General features: G+C 38.5%; 1 protein-coding gene across 3 annotated transcripts in view; it reads left to right on the top strand.

The window, feature by feature from the left end:
- The window catches only part of LOC139728746 (guanine nucleotide exchange factor VAV2-like), a 123622-nt gene that overhangs the window by 52131 nt on the left and 50584 nt on the right, over positions 1 to 20907 (top strand). For all 3 annotated transcript variants that reach the window (XM_071639687.1, XM_071639686.1, XM_071639688.1), the window contains exon 3: positions 1183 to 1241. In XM_071639687.1, the coding sequence (XP_071495788.1) occupies positions 1183 to 1241 (59 nt within the window). The remainder of the gene's footprint in view (positions 1 to 1182; positions 1242 to 20907) is intronic.

Raw genomic sequence — 20907 nt, 5'->3', positions numbered from 1 at the left:
TTCTCCCTTTTCTTGCAAATATCTAGGTGGTTTTTTTTTTACACCATGCTTCTCTGTATATTATGATTTTGTCTCTTTTTCTTTTGCATCCGTTGGCCAAGTTGTTTCTTTTTTTCCATATTTGTTCAACTACAATGAAAACTCCCACATATTATAAATTACTTTACTTAGCGGTACTTAATGCTCAATGCATACTGTACAGCAATTTGTATGGTATTATGTCTGGAAGTGATCTAATTATTAAGGCAGTGATGAATTGATAATGAAATCGAAGGGATGACATATATGAAAACAAGCAGATGACAGTTATATAGCACTAATCAATGTACAATATTGTAGATCACCTAGTTTCAGGGGAAAAAACACACACACACATGCAAATATACAGTTTATTCAAGTGATATCATTCTTCAGAACCGTGAACATCATGTTTTATACTATGTAATATATTTTTACAGTATTTAAAGGTTTTTGTTGTTTTTTTCATTGCAAAAAAAGGTAGCACAAGCCTTTTTCAGACTCCTTTCTGCAGTATCCTGTGTTATAAGCCTTATTCTAATAGTGCATCAAGGGAATTGAATGTTTTTGGAGAAACAAGAAGCTTGAATCTTAAATGGAAATTGGCCTCAATACAACAACAGTCGTACGTTCGCTCGAATGAATGCAATACAGCATTGATTCATAAATTCAGATTGTCTGGTCTTATTCTTTTCTTCTTCTTGTTTTTTTTCTTTCCAAAAAGGGCAGTGTTTTTGAGTATAGCCTTATATCAACATAAAGAGCTAGTCATATTTTCATATCTCAATGCTGGACCATTTGTAATATATTAAAAAATATATGATGAAGCACATTACATCACAATCAAATGTCATCTTTAAGACAAGATATGGATGAAGCGCCGAAAGAAATGATAAGTATCGAAATAGCAAATGCCTTTGATACAGACCTTGACAGTCAAAGTGATACATTCAGAGTCCTCTCCGATCTCATCATTATCGAATAGAGGCCCCGTCCATTAGCCTTTTTAAATGTTTTGCCTTGTGGTCATTACCGCTCTGTAGATGGTAGTCATTAAACCATTAGTGGCCCCTGTGATTTTTTTTTCCCAAACTGTTTTTGTTTTTTGTTTTTTGTTTTTGGCATTGACATCTTTTTTTTCTTTTTCTTTTTCTTGTTTTAAAGCTCATCGATCTCCTCTCCAAACTCTCACACACGGAGGATGCCCAGAGGACAGGAGCAATGTGAGTATGGTTCCAGCACAAGCGTCATAAATCCTCTATTGGGTGGTGGTACATATACATATGCCCCCTTCAACAAATGCTACATGCGTGTGGTGTTACAATAGTGTATAAAACAGATAGTGAATGGTCACAAGCATGATGGTATAAGATTTCACACAAGATGAATGTGTATTTGATGGCCTATTATAGAGTGTCCCGTCACTCACAACGTGTGAGTTCTGGTTGTGTTGCGCGAACTATTAAAGTCTGTTCACTATTTGTTTTAAGTGCAACACCTCAGACATTAATAGGCATGGCCCATGTCAAGATGTAAATGTTACGACCATTTTCCAGGGTAGGGCTCGTAGGGAAATTTTCACAAAGTTTATGGAGATCCTATGGGAGTGTTAAATATGAATGGGTGATGACATGGTGCATTGTCCAGAACTGCTGGCTGGCACTTTGCTGCATGCTTGATAAGCAAATGGTGCATTGGTACATTTTTATACTGTAGCAAATGTCATGAGATCAGATGAGCAATAGTCCAATCTGAAAGTAAGATTCTTGTTAAGGGTGTTTTCGAAAATGTTTTTTTGAAGATAGAGCACAGACGTGAGTGTGTCAAGGAAATGCAGAAGATGAGGACTAAATCAAACGATACTATTACAAATGTAAAAAGGAATTCAAATTGTGTCCCTGTTGCTATTTGAGGAAAACCGTAAACCTATCATATGAACTGAAACTGAATCCAAGACCACATGCCACAAAGTGTTAATTGCAAGTTGGATAAAGTACACCATGTTTGCCAGTCTAATCTTATAAATTTGTAAACATACCACCGCATACCTTCACTGTGCTGATATTCTTGAAACATACAAACACATTCATACACCCACAAACTCACACCTGTTGAGAGCTTTTCCACAAAATACTGGAATTTCAAACAAAAAAATCTGGAGTGTTTGCAATGAAGAAGTACTTGTAATGTCAGATAAGATATCACATTGCTATGCAGATTAGCAAGGAGTGCTTCCTAAGATTGATTTACTTTGATTCAGTTTCGTTAAGTTCAGTTTGCATATTATACCTCATAGCACAAAACTTTTGAACACACTGATCAGAGGGAAACGGATGTTGGAGGCAAAGTTGATACTGATACATGAGTACAATTGTAGATTTCAGATGATCTTTAGTTGATAAAGTATAGACAGACAAGCAAGCATTGTATTTCTAACAAGATGGGTACATACAAAAGACAAGTAACATGATAGCCCTTGTCATGACACTTGAGGGGTATGTGCAATGCAAGTAAATATGAAAGACAAGTCTATCATGTTTGGCGCTGTTGCCCATGTGTAGATGGATATCTTATCTCTGCATTATGTAGATTTTGATAACTATTTCCAAAGCTTTGATAACATACAAATTGTACATTGTCTTTGTGGAGAATATTGACATTGAAACAAGCATGTGACTGTGTGGGTGTTTACTATGTGTGTGTGTGTGTGTGTGTGTGTGTGTGTGTGTGTGTGTGTGTGTGTGTGTGTGCTAGCTATACAAATAAATGCATTGTTGATGCATACCAGCTATGATCAATACATTTATGTTTGTTCAAGAGGGTACTGTATCTGGCAATAACAGCTGGTGGTGATTTACAGGGACTTCCCCAGTGAAGGGGGGGGGGGGAGGGGGTGGCCCAAATCACACACAAAACACTATTCAAATGACTATTGTTCAGACTAGAAGTATCTACACCCTGTAAGGTGGTTTAAACTGTTGAAGACTAGTCTCAAAGTATACTCGGGCAGGTGTCTTTTAATAGGAAATGAATGCTATATTAAAAACAGCTTTTCCTCAATGAGCTATTAATTGATATTGCAGGTGATATGGGAATGTCCTTCCGTGTGCATGTTCATTATCTCTACAGAGAAATCAATTTGACACCCTTGTACCTCCTCCCCCTCCCCAAACCCCCCCCCCCCCAAAAAAAAAAGAAAAAAAAAAGAAAATAAGAACACCATTCAATATGAAACGGTCATTGTCTTGCTGCACACAGGCACACACACACACGTATACATGTATGCAATGATATGCAACAGATCACCACAGACGATGAATTATGTGAAATATGCTTTTGAACTGAGCACATTTTTACGGCACAGCAGTGGATGGAAGATTAATATTGATCATAATTTGTTTGCTCTAGATCCCCATTTTGTATAATGTACCATGACAGATTTCATACTGGTCATCAATCACAAATCCAATTATTTAGACAAAGCGGCATACAGGCATTAGATACATCTGTTTAAAGTTCACGGTATGACTAATCAATCCCATTTAGAGTAGTTTGATGAAACCTTCCATCTATGTATGAGTATGATTTAATGCTAGATAATTACTCAATGGCTGACAATTTATTTATTTTCAGTCTATTACTTACTGTAGTAACTGGGCACAAGGCAGCCAGGCCAGATTTCTAGTAAGCGAGGCCCTATCTGGGGTTATAATGACTTTTTAAAATTTTTCCTGTAAGTGTTCTAACATGTTCCTGGATAACAATTCAGCACGCCTGTACATATGTATACCGTGCCTTTACAATGATCAAGGATACAGAGTCTGTTATAGTACAGTATGTAGTTGTGTGTGTGCAACAAGGAAGTAAAGACCTTCTTTTTTTTTTCTTTTTTTTACAGACCTTCAGCGAGATTTCTGATTGTCTTTCCTAAAGATGAAGTGACTCCTCATAATACTATCAATTTGCCCTGCAGTCATCTGGAATCTCGACCTCTCCCTTCTCCTATTGGAGCCCATAGTCTCTACATTTGATTAATTCTTTTCATTATCACTCTCTGTCCCTAACAATCAGCTCTTTACCTGATTACTTTGAGGGAAAATATCAAAAAGATATCATAGATAAAATGCATGATAGACGTAATGGTTGTATGACTTGCAATACCCTTATTAACCTGTTGAGGACGAGTCCTGGGTATACTTGGGCAAGTGTCTATGGGAAATGCGTGTTGTAGCAAAATCAGCCCGACCTCAACGGGTTAAAGTCGTTACTGTCCGGATGTGAAATAGTGCATGAAACTTGCACTCTCTGGGTAAAAACAACAACCACAAACAATTTATTAACTTTGGCTGCTTTATGAAATAGCATGAACTACTCATAGCAAGCAGACATGAGAGGGTAAATAAAGACTGGCAAATATCCAATCTTGTTTCTGTGATGAACATCCTTATGGTAGAAAGTTTCCATTTTGTAGTAGTTAGCTTCATAAAATTGATGTGCAAAAGATGTGTCAATGAATATTGTTGTACAATCAGAAATTGTTTTCGGTTTTGCAACTTAGACACATTAAGAGCATACGGAGTTGTCAACTGAAACATACCTTCTTTTTTTTTTGGGGGGGGGGGAGGGCGGGTATGGGTTAAGGATAATATCTAATGTTGCTTGAATGTACCAATATTATGTTTTCAGTTATCCAGGCAGTTGTAAAGGTAATTGGCAATGTTCACATTATGGGAACACACTGTGAAAGACTGTTCTCGTCTGTTCAAAGTCCATTATGTGAGGTTCCCTTGAGGGGTGAGCTCACAGTGCATTTTATTTGACTGCGGGGAAATCTTCCTGTGGCCATGTTTCAAGGGAAGGTATAATTTTTTTTTTTTTTTACACAGCACTTCGAGCAATATTGACTCAGAAAGTGGAGTCATTATGAAGCCTGGTAGGTGTACTCTGATATTAAAAGTGGTTATAAAACAAACCCATTCATGCAATTGTACATCTCAGTCATTATTTTTGCTTTATGGTCACTGCAATACGCTGATTATTATTTGTTGTCTGTTCATTTTGTAATCTCAGACACGAACCTGAAACAAGGCCATGCCATCATGAAAAAATGTATTCATTTATTTATTTATCTTGTTTTGTTTTAGTAGGGTAGTTATGTCAGTGACTACAAACACTGTTATTCTCCGAGGTCCTACACAATATCTCAATATACACATGCAGTAGACACATAAAAAAAAAGAAAGCGAAAAAGAAGATAACATAATACGTAATACTGTAACGGCAAACTTCATAACATTCATAACATTGCCAATGACAAACTTCATAACATTCATAACATTGCCAATGACAGAATAGCACATTGGCCTTGGCATAGTTAGCTCATTCATGAATGTGAAAGCACTTGTTACAAATGACTCTTTGATGAACATTGGTGATTTTCGTTTGAAGTACAATGTCTTATCGTAGAGAGAAAGAGAAATACCAATATATCTACAGTGCAGTCATCCAGAGAAGAATTTCACTTCCTTCTCATGCATATTGATATGAGGAAAAAAAGTCCAGTCAGTTTGTGAGCAGACATTTGTCTCTCTTTAATAGTGTATCCAAAATTCACACAAAATTTAGCTCTGCACATAAATTCTCCTCTTGAGTGGGTTTGAAATATTCAAAACCTCTAAAACACGATTGCATGTCAAAGAGCTCAAAATGTTTTTTTAATTACTATAATGTAATTTATTTTCATTATTCATTTCGATTTACTTTTGAATTAATTTACTAGTACTCTCTCTCCTCCTTTGTACAAGAATGATAAAAATACTACACAAAATTTGTAAAGATCTGATCCCAGGATGTAGCATGCACAAGGCTCAGGCAGGATTTGAACCCAAGGCCTTGTAATTAAGAGCTCCAGAGCCCTGTCTACTGTTCCAAGATCTATGCTACAGTTATACCATGCAGCATATGAGCATGTGATTGTAGCTCATACCTGACCAGTTTCTGGGGTCTTGATTTTTTTTTTTTATCACGCTCCCTTCACCCAGAATTGGAGCAGTGACGAATATTACACCCATTACTCGTCTCGAGACTAATGAGCTCACTGCATGCATCACCTTTATTGACTCTTGACATCACACGGTGCTCCAATTTTCTCCTGCGGCGTATCTCCCGCTTTATTGCCCAGCCTGTGTGAAGAAACCAAATTACGCTTCAATTTGTGCCCCGAATGCATGCATACAAGCCAAGTATGCATGATATTGATTTCAGAGAGGTGAACGTAGAAGAAATTTTTAAAGTTCTGAGTGGGAAAGCTCGTTAACTATGATAAAAGAAGGAATGGGATGGGGGGGGGGGAGGAAGGGCGGAGGGGGTGTTGGAAACTTGGTGATAAGGAGATGGTGTAGGTAAAACCTGGCCAAGATGAGTAGGAAGCCAATATTTCCCTGTAAATTACTATCGTGTGATGAGGTCGCAGATTTATAAATCGGAGCAGTGGAGAAGACTCTTTAATGAAAATGAGTAATGCACGGAAACACTCAGCCACCCGATCGGCACGGAAAAGTGTGCCTCAGTCGCCTCTTTCACCCCGTTCGGCGGAGCTGGGGCTACGCCAGTTGAATAGACAAGCAGTGCATTGCTGGTTCCAAATGGCATCTTCAATTAAGAGTCTCATATGAAATAAGAAGCAGCCATGAATTAATTTTCAGAGTCTGGGAGATGCCTCCAGGCCACTGAGTCTCCTTTAAGAAGCAAGAAGGCGCAAATGAGATTTCATGTGTAATGAAAGGACGGGGGGTCTGAGGAGAAAAGGAGGATGAGTTTATCAGAAATGATAGGAAAAAGAATTCATCAAACAGATTTAATAACATGACACTGATTCACAATGTTTTTCCTTTGACGCATTTCTTCTCTTTCTCTCTCCCTTTCTCAATGTCACTCCCCCCCCCCCTCTTTTGCCCATTAAAGACATTTCTGAATCACAAATATAGATTTTGGGGTTTCTGAGCATAATTATTACTCTATACACATACAGTACTGTACATGTATAAACGGTTTGCATTTGATGTACCCATTCGGCCAGGTATGCAATATAAGGCGCACCTGGTAAACTAGGGACGGCGAGCGACGCGGTGCGACGCTTCTGCAAATTTCTTTCAATTTCCGACGTCAAAGGACACCCAGCGACGGTTAGCGACGGCGTACAATCACTAGTTTAGACTGCGTGTCGGCGGGCGCCGCCGAGCGTCGCAAAGCGTCGGCTAACTCCCAAGTATACTTGTAAAAGACGAGCCCTCACAAGTGGACCGTTGCATGTACGAAAAGGAGCTTACCTGGTTGCCGTCTCGCTGCGTCCGCGAAATAAGCTCCTTCCCTCTACCCTCCCGATGCGTCCTGATGCGTCTCGAGGCGTCCCTCGTTGAATGGCGACTATTGTTTCGTAATGAATAGAAAACTAAAGTGCTACTACTAGTGCTAAGCGGAGAAGCCATCGGCAATCCAGGATTTGGGGCCACGCACTGTTTTGACATGAAAATTACACTTACTGATACATGTGCAAAATAATTAATGTATTTTAGGTTACAGAAATGAATTGTGACATGATTCAACTCCTCAGCAATGCAACTGCGAACCAAATTCGGCAATTAGTATTAAGGAGGAAATGCCATAAATATGCTATTGCTTGATGCTTTAAAAAATCGCGAGTTTACCGTTTAATTCGCGCTACTCGCTCGCTACTCATACGAATCCCCGATACGCGTGCGTGTACGTAGTGCAGCGTCCGAGTATACTTGGGCACACAATCTGCGCCCTGGGCTTGAGATGAAATTTTATGAAGCACAGCTGTGACTTGTGAGAGCTAAAACATCAAATGCAAGTCCCCGCACCGTACGTAAATTTTCATTTAAACGCAAGGAAGTTCATTACTAAAAGGAAGCGTGATTCCGTAGGCAAATATCGAACGCAACCTTCGCTAATCAAATGGAATAGAAAGTGCTACATATTACTAGCAGACGAAGCGGAGAAGCCATCAGCAATAGGACAGGGTTTGGGGCTACGCACTGTTTTGACCTGAAAATTACACTTACTGATTTTCTAGGTTACAGAAATGAATTCTCACATGATTCAGCTCCTCAGCAGTGCAGTTTCGAACCAAATTCGGCATTAAGTATGAAGGTAGAATTGCTGCCCGATGCTTACAAAAATCGCGAATTTACTGTTTCGCGCTACTCGTTCGCTACAACTCCCGATATCGTTCCGAAAATCCCCGATACGCATAAAGTATTATGTGTTATAGCGTGTGGTATAGTGCACATAATCTAAGCACTGAGCTTGGGAAATTTCAGTAGTTGTGAGAGGTAAAGCATCAACACATGCAAGTTCCCGCCCGAGAGCGACAAGCAAGTTCATTGCTAAGCGGACGCTCGATTTCGTAGGGAAAATATCGAACGCAACCTTGACTAATCCAATGCCAATTTGCGTTTGTTTCTAATTCAACGCAAAGTTTCAGGCAAAACTGTATTACTTATTTGCAGTTGCAAGTCAAATCTCTCACAGGGCCAGCGAGCCCTGGTCCCAACAACTTTTGTTACTGTCATTTTAAGGCACGACGGATATCCACTCGTTGGTATTCCAGAATGCGTTCGGAATACACCTTGTACCTTTTATCTCAGTGGCATGCACTCGAGAATGCGCGCATTCTATACCCATTCCGGCCGTCGCCTGGGAATGCTCAGCTTAACAGGGCCTAGAAATAAGCCGGGCATTCCGGAATGAAACTGAGAATGCATCAACAATGAGGGTGACTTTGTCTAATCTCTCTATTGTCTGTTAAAACCTAACGGTAACACTACCAACAGGATCAATTTACCAGGGTTCACAACCTTTGTCTTGTAGCATGCATTCGATCAGCCCCACGCTTTCACCAATGAGGTGCATTTTGTATACGTACAGCCGCTACTAGCTCGCCGTTTTGCTTCCTTCGCTAGCTCTCAACGATCGAACATGTGGCTGGATCTCTAGCTGGCCTGGTATTGCGAAGGTACCAAGGTAGTCTTTATACAGGCATGCTAGATTTCGAATTTTCTATCACAGGACATTTAATTCAGTTTTCGCCGAGAAGGAATAAATCAATCCTTTTGCATGGCTACGTGAACATTTATGATATCAGGGAGGTGAGGTCTGTTCGCTATATGCTTTTTTTTAGGCGAAAAGAAAGACAAAACAGTATCATATGACGTTTACAGGAACTCAAAAGGGGCTTTTACTCAAGACTAGTGCTAGAGACATGTCCCTCGCTCACTCCCACTCCCAGGCCAGACTGTCTAATTGATATCTGCACGTGGTTTACAACAAGGGTGGGGTGTGAAGGAATGCATACGCGCATTCCTTTGCTGGCAGGCAACACTAACTTATTGATTGATCCACTCTGCTTTCATGGAAATTTCCACAAGCTTGGCCTGGCTGGGGCATAGGTATCATTCCCATTTATTCAGCTAGCACATGTTCCTTTGTTTGTTTGTTTTAGTTTTAGTTTAGTTTTGTTTTTGTTTTTGTATTGTACTGAACTTCTTTGTCGGGTGGGCTGGGGAGAGGAAAGATCAAAGTGAGCTGAGAGGGAATGAGACAGGGAGAGGGGAATCAAAAGGAGGAATCGTCTGCTGAGCATGTTGTCTCCTATACTTTTGCACAGCTCCATAAATTGTCATCAAATGCCGATCATGTGAAATTAACCGGATTTGGATCAAACAGAATTGAACTGATATGAATAATAATATGAAAATCAGTGCTGTTGCTACAATACAAACGCATTCTACGTCACTACGAATGATTACAAGTTACTGATCTTATACTGCAGGACCTATAATGTATTACAAAGCGTTTTTAAAGCGACAGGGCTGTTATGAAATTACAGACCAGCGTGGCTAACGAGCTACCCTCACAACCATGTAGCAAACGGGCAAATTACAGATAGGGAAATTATTCGACATGTATTCTAGCATGTTCCGGAGCTGCATGTTATTGCTATTTATTTTCGAACGTAAAAGCAAACATGTGACATTTATTTTATCATCGTACGGAGTTGAATATTATCGTTATCAATTTCCGAAAGTTAAAGGAAATATTCCACATTTATTTTAGCATCTTCCGGGGCCGAATGTTATTGCTATTTACTTTCGAAGATAAAAGCAAACATCCGACATTTATTTTACCATCGTCCGGAGTGGAATATCACTATTATTCATTTCCCAACGTCAAAGCAAACGTGCGATATTTATTTCAGCATCTTCCACAGCCGAATGATACCCTTATTCATTTCCCAACGCAAAATCAAATACTCGACATTAATTTTAGCACCGTACGGAGCTGAATCTTACTATTATTCATTTCCAAAAGTATAAGAAAACATCCGACATTTATTTTAGTATCATACAAAGTCAAATATTACCGTTATTTATATCCCAAAATTAAAAACAAATATCCGACATCTATTTTAGCATCTTTCGGCGGTAAATGTTATTGCTACAGATTCGAACATAAAAACAAACATCAGACATTTATTTCATCGTCGTACGGAGTTGAATTTTATTGTTATTCATTTCCGAACGTCAAAGGGATCATTCGACATTTATTTTAGCATCTTCCGGAGCTGACTGTTATTGCTATTTACTTTCGAACGTAAAAGCAAACATGCGACATTTATTTCAGCATCTACCAGAGCCGAATGTTATCTTTATTCATTTCCGAACGCAAAATCAGATATCTGACATAAATTTTAGCACCTTAGGAAGCTAAATCTTACTGTAGTCATTTCCAGAAGTATAAGCAAACACCCGATATTAATTTTAGTATCATAAAGTCGAATATTACCGTTATTCATTTCTCGAAAATAAAAACAAAATATCCGACATTTATTTTAGCATCTTATGGAGTCGATTGTTAGCGCTGTTCATTTCCAAAAGTATAAAGGCAAACATCCGACTTTTCTTGGTGGCCCGATCGGTCCACCAAAATCTTCATACAGTTTGTATATGAAATTCTGGTGCCCGACGTGCGTTTTTTGATGGCCCCGGGCCACCGCTAGTATCGAGACCTGACGGTATACCTGGTAGGTACCTCCTAGCAACAGGGTTGGCGTCTCAATCCCGGCAAGAAAAAATACGAATGTATCGAACTGCGGTACGAAACGCAACTTTAGGCAACGAGTATTATATCGTAAAAAAACAAACTAACCAACATACCAGTACAGAAAATCGAATAAAAACAAAATCTCTGTGTTAGAAATCAGTTTCCAGAGACACTTTCACTCATTTTTTTTTTCACACTGAAACACAACGTGTATAATATGGCGCGACTTTTCTTTCTCACAACGCAACAGGGCGGCGTGTCGTTCTTTTGAAGGTCAAAGACAATAGTAGAGGTGCACGAGGCCGCTATCATTCTTCGTGAATGAATGGTTTCAGTAACGCGTCTGCATTCTCGGGCGCATTCCGGACGCCTTGAATAGAGGATTTTATAATCCCCATTCTCGGAATACGACGGAATGCCTCTATTCACAAGGCTGAGGGGAGTAACAATAGGGCATTCTCAGTGCAGGCAGAATGCGTGGACCCGGAATGAAGTAGAAAATGCCTGCATGCCGGACGCATTCTGAATTACCAGCGACTGGATGTCCGTCGCCACACCATACAATTCATCACATTTTATTTTGCTTTCTGCTTGAATGTGCGTCATCATGCGTCCCGAGGAGTCCCTCTCTGAATGGCGACTGCTGTTTTTTAATGAATAGGAAGCGCTACACTGTACTGGCAAACAAAGAAGAGAAGATTTATCATTATCTTACAATGTCTTAATGAAGCGTAAAGTTACTCTAAATACTACGGATTTGGAAGTAAAACGTGATTCGTTTTCTTCTCTTAAATGCGTTCTTTGAGACCTTCAGCAAATTGTGATAGTCCCTTACGTGCTACTAAGTAGGTTATAGCTCGTTATTCCGAAGGTTCGTTATTCCCGAATTTCATTTTCGGATGAACGAATCTCCGGAATAACGCCACAAAATAAAATGTTCGGATTAACGAACGTCTAGATATAGGGAATTTGCGTATTTCGGATCAACGAACCTTCGGAATAACGAACCTTCAGAATAGCGAACCTTCTGAATTTTGAATTGATTTGATTTGATTCATTTCATTCTCATTTTCATTTTTTCTTTCATTCCACAAAACATAACACAAAGTAAATCTCAAATTCAATCATAAGCATAATTATATACATTACAAAGTATAGCAATCAATGGTAATCAACAAACTTGCAAAGATATGCACACATACTGGAATTACAAAGTTATGTTTGAAGGATAAAAAATGAGAACTGAGAGGGGTCCACTAAAAAGCATTGCTTGTAGATTGTGGACCACTCTAAAATATCTTCAAAAATACTTATCATAAGTATACAAGTACATGTACATAATACAGAAAATAAGACAAAATGAAACAAAGAACAGAGACACAACAACATGACATGACTAAACTGAGGGGGATACGATTGAAAGGAATACCCTTAGCAAAAAAAACACAAAAAAAAACACACATTTAAGGGAAGAAGGGAAAGAAAGAAATAAAGAGAGTGCCTACACACTGGACAGAGAAACGGAAAAGGGGATTGTGGAAGTATTTCGGACAGCTGGTGACTGCACGCAGCTGTGGAAAAGTTAAGGATATAAAATGCCGAATTTCTTTATACTTTATAATGCCATTCTTTACTTTATAATGAATAACGAACAGCACCCACTAAGTACAGTTGTATTTAGTGGCAAGTATTATACGAGGCCGATTGTAGTCATCATCATGAAGCATATACTAACGTAGTATTTAATCTTCCAGCGCGCGTTGGTGCGTTGTTTGTAATTCTTGGTAAAACCATTGTTTTCAAAGAGAGAACATCATCTTGCTGATATAGATCTGCTCTACATAGCTGTCACATTCATGACAGCAGTTTTAAATTCTGTATTAAACCTATGTCATTAAACTTTTCGTCTAAATTTCGTCTTTATATACACACTGATTAAATACGAAAAGGTTTAAAATGTTCATCAAAGAAGGGGGTCTGGACATTCACATGTTGGCATCAGTGACTGTTCATTCATCACGATTTATCTTTCTCTGTCCATTCACGAATCAACAGTATCATCATTCATCTAGTATTAAGACAAAAAGGTAATGTATATAGATAGGGAACATAACTGCATCACCAATAAAATGTTATTATCGATGTGTATCACAACATACCTTGGTACCAGTGCTCACAGTCGTGTTCATTCGTTTGTTTTTGTTTTCATAAAATTCATTCTTTCCTATCTTGGTGGTACCTTATAAGCAGCCGTTGGGTTTGCAATTCCCTCGTCGATTGAACGTCGACGGACTCTTCGATGATTTTCAGCGTCGATTACTAACTTACCTTAACACCCACAGACACGCACGACAGCTTTGTCTTTTACACCAGCATCAGTAATATCATTACCATCACTCAGATCATTTGGCCCTTTTCGTATCAAAATTAGGAACACGACCACCATCATCACTCGAGATAACACCTAAGCAAACTAATCACAAAGTACCAACAACCTCTCAGACAACAACACAAACAATACAAAATATCACACAGCACACCGAAGAGGCTGGGATCGAACTTCCTTCGAAATATGCAGTACTACAGCAAATTGGAGAAATCGCCGTTACGAAAATGCATGTGCAGTAACCGAGACGGGTGCTGTTCGTTATTCCGAAGGTTTGCTATTCCGAAGGTTCGTTATTCCGAAGGGTCGTTAATCAGACGCAAACACGCAAATTCCCTATACCTAGAGGTTCGTTAATTCCGAAAATGAAAAAGGTTCGTTAATCCGAAAGTTTGTGGCGTTATTCCGAAGGTTCGTTACTCCGAAGATTGGTTAATCCGAATCTGAAATTCGGAACAATGAACCTTCGGAATAACGAATCTTAGGAATAAAGAGCCTTCGGAATAACGAACCTTCGGAATAACGAGCTGTAACCAGAGAGACACCTGAAAGAATTTTTACATACCGGTACTTCGAAACAAAGGGAACGAATAAAGTGACATTAAACGAAAGAAATCGTACCAAACGAGGTATGAGAAACAGCGGAAATAAAACAATGAGTAAAGGCCCTCGCTGAAGTTTGCAGCACCGAACACCACGCGAAAATTATACAAAGTCAACACGTGGCAACTCGCTATGACGAGATCTTGAGACAGACATATTTTGTTCTTTGTAATCTTTATCAGTACACAATAAACAATACAAAACAGAAAATGAATTCGTTGGGACCGGAGTAATTAGTTTGTTATATCGGGTATTATTTTGTTACATCAGGATCTCCTATGCCTAATCGAGTTTCCACGGGACACTGGAAACAAAGTTCGAACGCTTTTTCACCTGCACAAAATACATGCAAGAACAATTATCGCAGGAGCAAATGTGTCATCATCCAGTTCATTCCCAAAAATCTTTTTTTTTTTTTTCAGTCACAAAATTGTCCCGAAACGGGAGAGTGCCACAGAACTTCTTTAGAGTTCTGTGGAGAGTGCCCGTCACCTTCTTCTGAGGGAATTGCTAGTAAGCCTGATCAGACGCAGTGCAATTCTATGCAGCGACAAGGGCTGGGTAGTTAGTGAATGAGTTGCCTCCTAATCCGTCTTTTGTTCACACGAGGCGTGGCGTGGACATTCTGTTTTGAAATCGGCAAGCCGTAATTGTCTCTGATCAAAGTTACTCTGTACAATGTACTTGAAAGTCTGTGGTGTAGGGGGTCACTGAGACACCTTCCTTGCAAGACACAGTGCGATGCGTAAAAAAAAAAGACAGATTAGTGCTTGTTCATTAATTTTCTACGCCACCACGCCAATGTGCTGAATACGCATTGTATCACGTTATGTGCACCATCTTGTTGATGAACCCTATGAATTTGTTTATCAAATCGTTGCTGACCGTAAAAGAGAGGTGGAAATTATAAGTCACGAACTGCCAGCCGCATGACAGAAATGTACCAAGCAAGCAAACAAGCAAGCACCAGTGAATGCCGTTTACAAACGCAAAAACTTGAACTATTAATAGCAAAATCGACTGAAATCGTGTTTAGACTAAGTAAGAAGCTAAAGGGCCTACTCGTACATTAATATTGCAGAGATCAGTTACTCAGTACTCTCTAAAAAAAATCGAGTGAAAATATTCACTCTTAAAAGAGTGAATACAAAAAAGAGTGATTTTAGAGTGAAATTGGAGTGAATTATGAGTGAAAATGTTCATTTTCACTCATTTTGGAGTGACCTCAAGGATCACTCGAAGATTTTGGAGTGATCCCTGAGGTCACTCCAAAACGAGTGAAAACGAACATTTTCACTCAAAATTCACTCCAATTTCACTCTAAAATCACTCTTTTTTATATTCACTCTTTTAAGAGTGAATATTTTCACTCTATTTTTTTTTTTAGAGAGTACATGATTTCTAACAGAAAGAAAATTCGCCTTTTAAAATGCAAGGTAAAACTCGCTCCACATCACAATAGGGCAACGAGTAAGTTCAGATTGTCTTTATTCACTTACTGTTGTCATATCACTACCCTGATTCAATTTTGGCTAGTCCGCAAAAAATTGACTAAACAAACATTACGACATATTATAATAGTATGCCTTAGTAATAGTATCGTCCAGCTTGTGTACCAGCAGCACGATTATAAAGATTCTCGAGTACTACGTGTACTGAGCTACTGTACGCGATGTACATGTTTGTTGATTTACAGATCAGCAGTTGCGATCTTAACAAATTTAATTTGTAGAGGGAGACAAAGTGAAGAAACTCGCATCTGAACCTTCACCCCTCTGAATAATATCTTTCTTTCAATGCAAAATGTTTTGGGTATATTCAGTTATTGTTTACTATAAAACATAGTCATGTGTTATTTACAGGCTTTTTCATGTTATTTATTGGATTCTATACATCTTAACTATTCCAGTTTCTTTCCCCCTGACTGATATCACAAAGTCTGCCATAACGATGTTCGCTAAACAGTTTACATTCCATACGAAGAAATTATGTCTTTTAAACGAGGAAAAACAAAAACAAAACAAAAAACAAAAACGAACGAATGTTGATAGCCAAATAACTTCACAGTTCGTAGGTGAAGTTCCTTCAAATTTTCCAAAGTAATACGTAGTTTTGAGCGTGAAATTGTCAGGATTTTGCTGTCTAACCGGGTAGTGGCTGCATCACATACTCGTAGTGAATTTGTGTGGGCATACGAGGCCTTTCGTATATTTCTGTGAGTAACCAATCCCTTCCTGTACAATTTGTAGTTCAGTAAACATTTAAAATACTCAATTAAGTACACAATAATAAACTGTTCGATATTTCTACTAACGGTCAAAAGAAAGGCTATAATTAGAATCATGATCTTTGCGATGACAACTCATGAGCTAGTTCTTCGATCGATATTTCCAGGCTATTTACACGCGGTTTATTCCAGTGCGCGCATTCTTTCGTCTGGCACCTTGGGTCTGGCACCTGGTTTTGTGGAAATTTTCCACAAGGAGGGGAGAAGGGTGGGGTGTCAAGTTTCTCGTAAATGCCAGAGAGTGCCTACACAATCTCTTTGCTTCAGTTACTGTTGTGTTTTTCCCCTTTGCTGGTAATGAACTTCTAGATTTAACTTTATGAAGGTTGCTAGCACGTGGTTCTTTTTGTTGTGAGGTGTATGTATTTATTTATTTTTTTTTTTGCACCATTCATGGGCCGGAAGGGAAAGAAGTATGTTCTGCAAGCTGTCTTTTACACTCGCATTAGTATAACTTATCATCACCATCACTCAGATCACTCAGCCTTTTTCTATAAACATTCAGAAACATGACCAACATCATCATCAGTCAAAGATTATTCCTCCCGTCTATGTTTCTTTTCTGAATTATCCTCCACTACTCGCTTTAATGATTAACAAAAAATCGTAACTGTTCGTTACTTTGAAAGTTTGCAATTTCCGAAGTCTCGTTATTCGAAAAAATAAAAAATAAAAGCAACAACAAAACTGTGTTGCTGTTTTGAAGATTCGTCAATTCAAAAACGAAGGAAGGTTTGGTTTTCTAAATGCTGTTAATCCGATAACAAAACAAATTTTTGACCACATTCGTTTTCAGATTAACGAACCGTATTTCCCATTTTCAGATTAACGAACCTTCGGAATGTCACAAAATGTTCGGATTAACAAACCCTACTACACTTTCAGATTACTATAGTAACAAACATGGAATTTGCGTTTTTCGGATACGGAAGAACGAACCATCGGAATATAAGTATATACACCTAGTATCATCATACCTGACTCTTTTTGGAATAATAACCACCACGCAAAGAAATTAACAATGTCAAACTGAGAAACTGATTTCTTGCCTCAAAATTTTCCCTGATGCCGTCTATATATTTCTTTTCTGAATTACCCTTCCCCCTCCACTGCTCGACTGAAAAACAAACAAACAAAACAAAACATAAAGTTACAGTTCGTTACTTAAAGTTCGTTATTCCGAAGGCTAAGATTCGGAGGAACGAACCAACGGAATAAGTACGTGACTCTTTCCAGAATACACACATCACGCAAAAAAAAATTAACGATATCAAACTGAGAATTTCACTTACTTGTATTTCTTGCCTCAAGATTTTCACTCCCTTCTATATTTATTTTCTGAATCACCCCCCCCCCATCCCCTAATCGACTGAAAAAAATAAATAAACGTAGTTACAGTCATTCCGAAGGCTCGTAAATCCCAAATTGACGAACAAGGGGGGGAAAAAAAAAGTTTTTTGAAGAATCGTCGACTCGAAAACGAAACGGGGGTCGATATTAAATCGTTGTTAAACTCAAAAGATAAATGAGTAAATAAACAAATAGATAGATAGATAAATAAATAAATACTTAATAAATAAATAAATAAAATTTCGTGCCGGATTAAGAGTGTTCAGACTAAGGCACCTTCGGAATAATCCCACACACTGTTAGTTACTTAAAAGTTGATGCCTATTTAGGTGGTCAAAACTTACGTTTGAAATGAGAAAGTGGGAGCATTTGCAGACATTTAAAACATCCGACATTAACGTTTTAGCACAATAAAGAGCCGAAAGTTACCGTTATTCATTTCCGATTGTAAGAGCAATCATGCAACATTTACTAGTTTTTTAGCACCTTACGGAGCCGAATGTTACCGTTAATCATTTTCAAATGTAAAAGCAAACTACCGACATTCATTTTAGCATCTTAGGGAGCTGAATGTTATCCTTATTCATTTCCGAACGTGAAAGCAAACATCCGCTATCTATTTCAGCATCTAACTGAGCCGATTGATACAGTTAGTCACTTCCAAAATTAATGTAAAAGCAACAATCTCTTATTGTTTTAGCATCGTACGGAGCAGAATATTACTGATATTCATTTCCAAATTTAAAAGCAAACATCCGACATTTATTTATCATACGGAGCCGAATGTTATATGCTGCTGTCCACTTCCGAAAGTGAAATGAATCATCTGACAATATTATTTTAGCATATCACGGAGCCGAAAAGTAGGGCCTACTGTTGTTCATTTTTAACGTCAAGGCAGATATCAGACATTTACTTTCCCATCAAACGCAGCTGAATGTTACTGTTATTCATTTCGAGATGTAAAAGCAAATATCCAACATTTATTTTAGCATCGTATGGAGCAGAATGTTACTTCTACTCACTTCCGAACGTAAAAGCAATCATCTGACATTTATTTCAGCATCTTCCGGAGCCGAATGTCATTGCTATTTACTTTCGAAAGTATAAGCAAACATCCGACATTCATTTGATCATAGTACGGAATTGAATATTATTGTTATTCATTTCCGAACGTCAAAGGGATCATTCGACATTTATTTTAGCATCTTCCGGAGCTGAATGTTATTGATATTTGTTTTCGAACATTAAAGCAAACATCCGGCATTTATTTCACCATCACACGGCGTTGAATATTATTGGTATTCATTTCCAAACGTCAAAGGGATCATTCAACATTTACTTTAGCATCTTCCAGAGCTGAATGTTATCGCTAATTTACTTTCGAACGTTGAATTAAACATCCAGCATTTATAGCATCTTCCGGAGCTGAATGTTATTGCTATTTACTTTCAAACATAAAAGTAAACATCAGACAGTTATTTTATCATCGTATACGGAGTTGAATATAATTGTTATTCATTTCCGAACGTCAAAGCAAACATCAAACATCAATTTTAATGAATCAATGTTACTGTTATTCATTTCGAAATTTAAAAAGCAGACATCCGACAATTATTTTAGCATCGTATGGAGCAGAATATTACTGCTATTCGCTTCCGAACGTAAAAGCAATCATTTGATAGTTATTTTAGCATCTTCTGGAGCCAAATGTTGCTATTTACTTTCGAAAGTAAAAGCAAACATGCGGCGTTTATTTATTATCATCGTACGGAGTTGAATATTATTGTTAATCATTTCCGAAAGTCAAAGCAAACATTCGACATTTATTTCAGCATCTTCCGGAGCAAAATGTTATCCTTATGCATTTCCGATCGCAAAATCAAATATCTGACATCAATTTTAGCACCGTATGGAGCTGAATCTTACCGTTATTCATTTCCAAAAGTATAAACAAACATCCGACATTTATTTAAGTATCATACGAAATTACCATTATTCATTTCCAAAATTAAAATGAAACACCTGACATTAATTTTAGCATCTTGCGGAGCCGATTGTTGCCGCTGTTCATTTCCAAAAGTAAAGGCAAACATTCTGACTTTTTCCTACGGGAGAAATAGGACGACTTCGTAATACACTGTATTTAGTTCTTGAGTCACTTGACAGATAAAAAAAGATCTCACCTCATGCATGCAAAATTTTACATGTATGGAGCTGCCTAATTAAGGCATACATTCGCGTTTAAGTGTAGACCTACATGTGTTTTCATAAACCCTCTTCGATCGCTACTTTCAAAGTGTTCCCCGTTCAGTGAGATCACACCCCATAAAATACGTTTTGAACTCGTGGGTTGTTACAACGCCGTCATTACCGACCGCGAATTTAAACACACGCGAAAAAGTCGGCACCGATGGAAACCGCGAAAGTTTCTGTACGCGAAAGAAACCACTTTTACAGTAGCCAAACGAAACGCAAATCAACTCATAACCAATGTTGAGACAAAGGAAAGCGTCGGGACACGTCGCTCATCGTCGGGCTATCACGAGCATCATTTGTAATCTGGAGAGGTGCGTCTGGACACGTCGTTCGCTATTCAATTTAAGCACTGGCCGTGACCATTCAGAAATCTCGCTACATCTCAAGCGCCATGTCCCGAAACGTCGGCGCTATTAAAACGAACAGTTGCGTGAGCGGAGGTCACGCAACATAGAAATAATCAACAGCTTCTTTCGAGGGTGTCGGCAAGTGTCAGCAAGCGTCGGCAAGCGTCGCTGTATCATCAAAATGATGGCGCGTACTGCTTTGACCGACGCTTAGCGACGGAGTGAAAACATACTGCGACGCACTTCATTGTTCTCGCAATATGTCCCCGTCGCTGAGTGTCGCTCTCCGTCGCTCGCAGTCCCTAGTTTACCAGGTGCGCCTAAGCATTGCATGCTCTTCTGCCTATCAACATGCTTGTTACAGATTTTGTTGGTAGTACAACAAACTACCATTAAAAAAAAGAAGAACTTTAAAAAAAAGATTCTTGAAGACTGAAAGGGACTGTGCAGTACTGGATGAGGTGAGGATTCCGCTTGTAACGTTTTGCAAGATATTTAGAAACCACTCTATGTAATGTCAAAGAGCATATAAT

This window comes from Diadema antillarum, unplaced genomic scaffold (genome assembly GCF_040938485.1).
Source record: "Diadema antillarum isolate AM-2024a unplaced genomic scaffold, OU_Dant_1.0 seq00000195_RagTag, whole genome shotgun sequence".
NCBI lineage: Eukaryota > Metazoa > Echinodermata > Echinoidea > Diadematoida > Diadematidae > Diadema > Diadema antillarum.
This window is presented reverse-complemented; position numbering and strand designations above follow the sequence as displayed.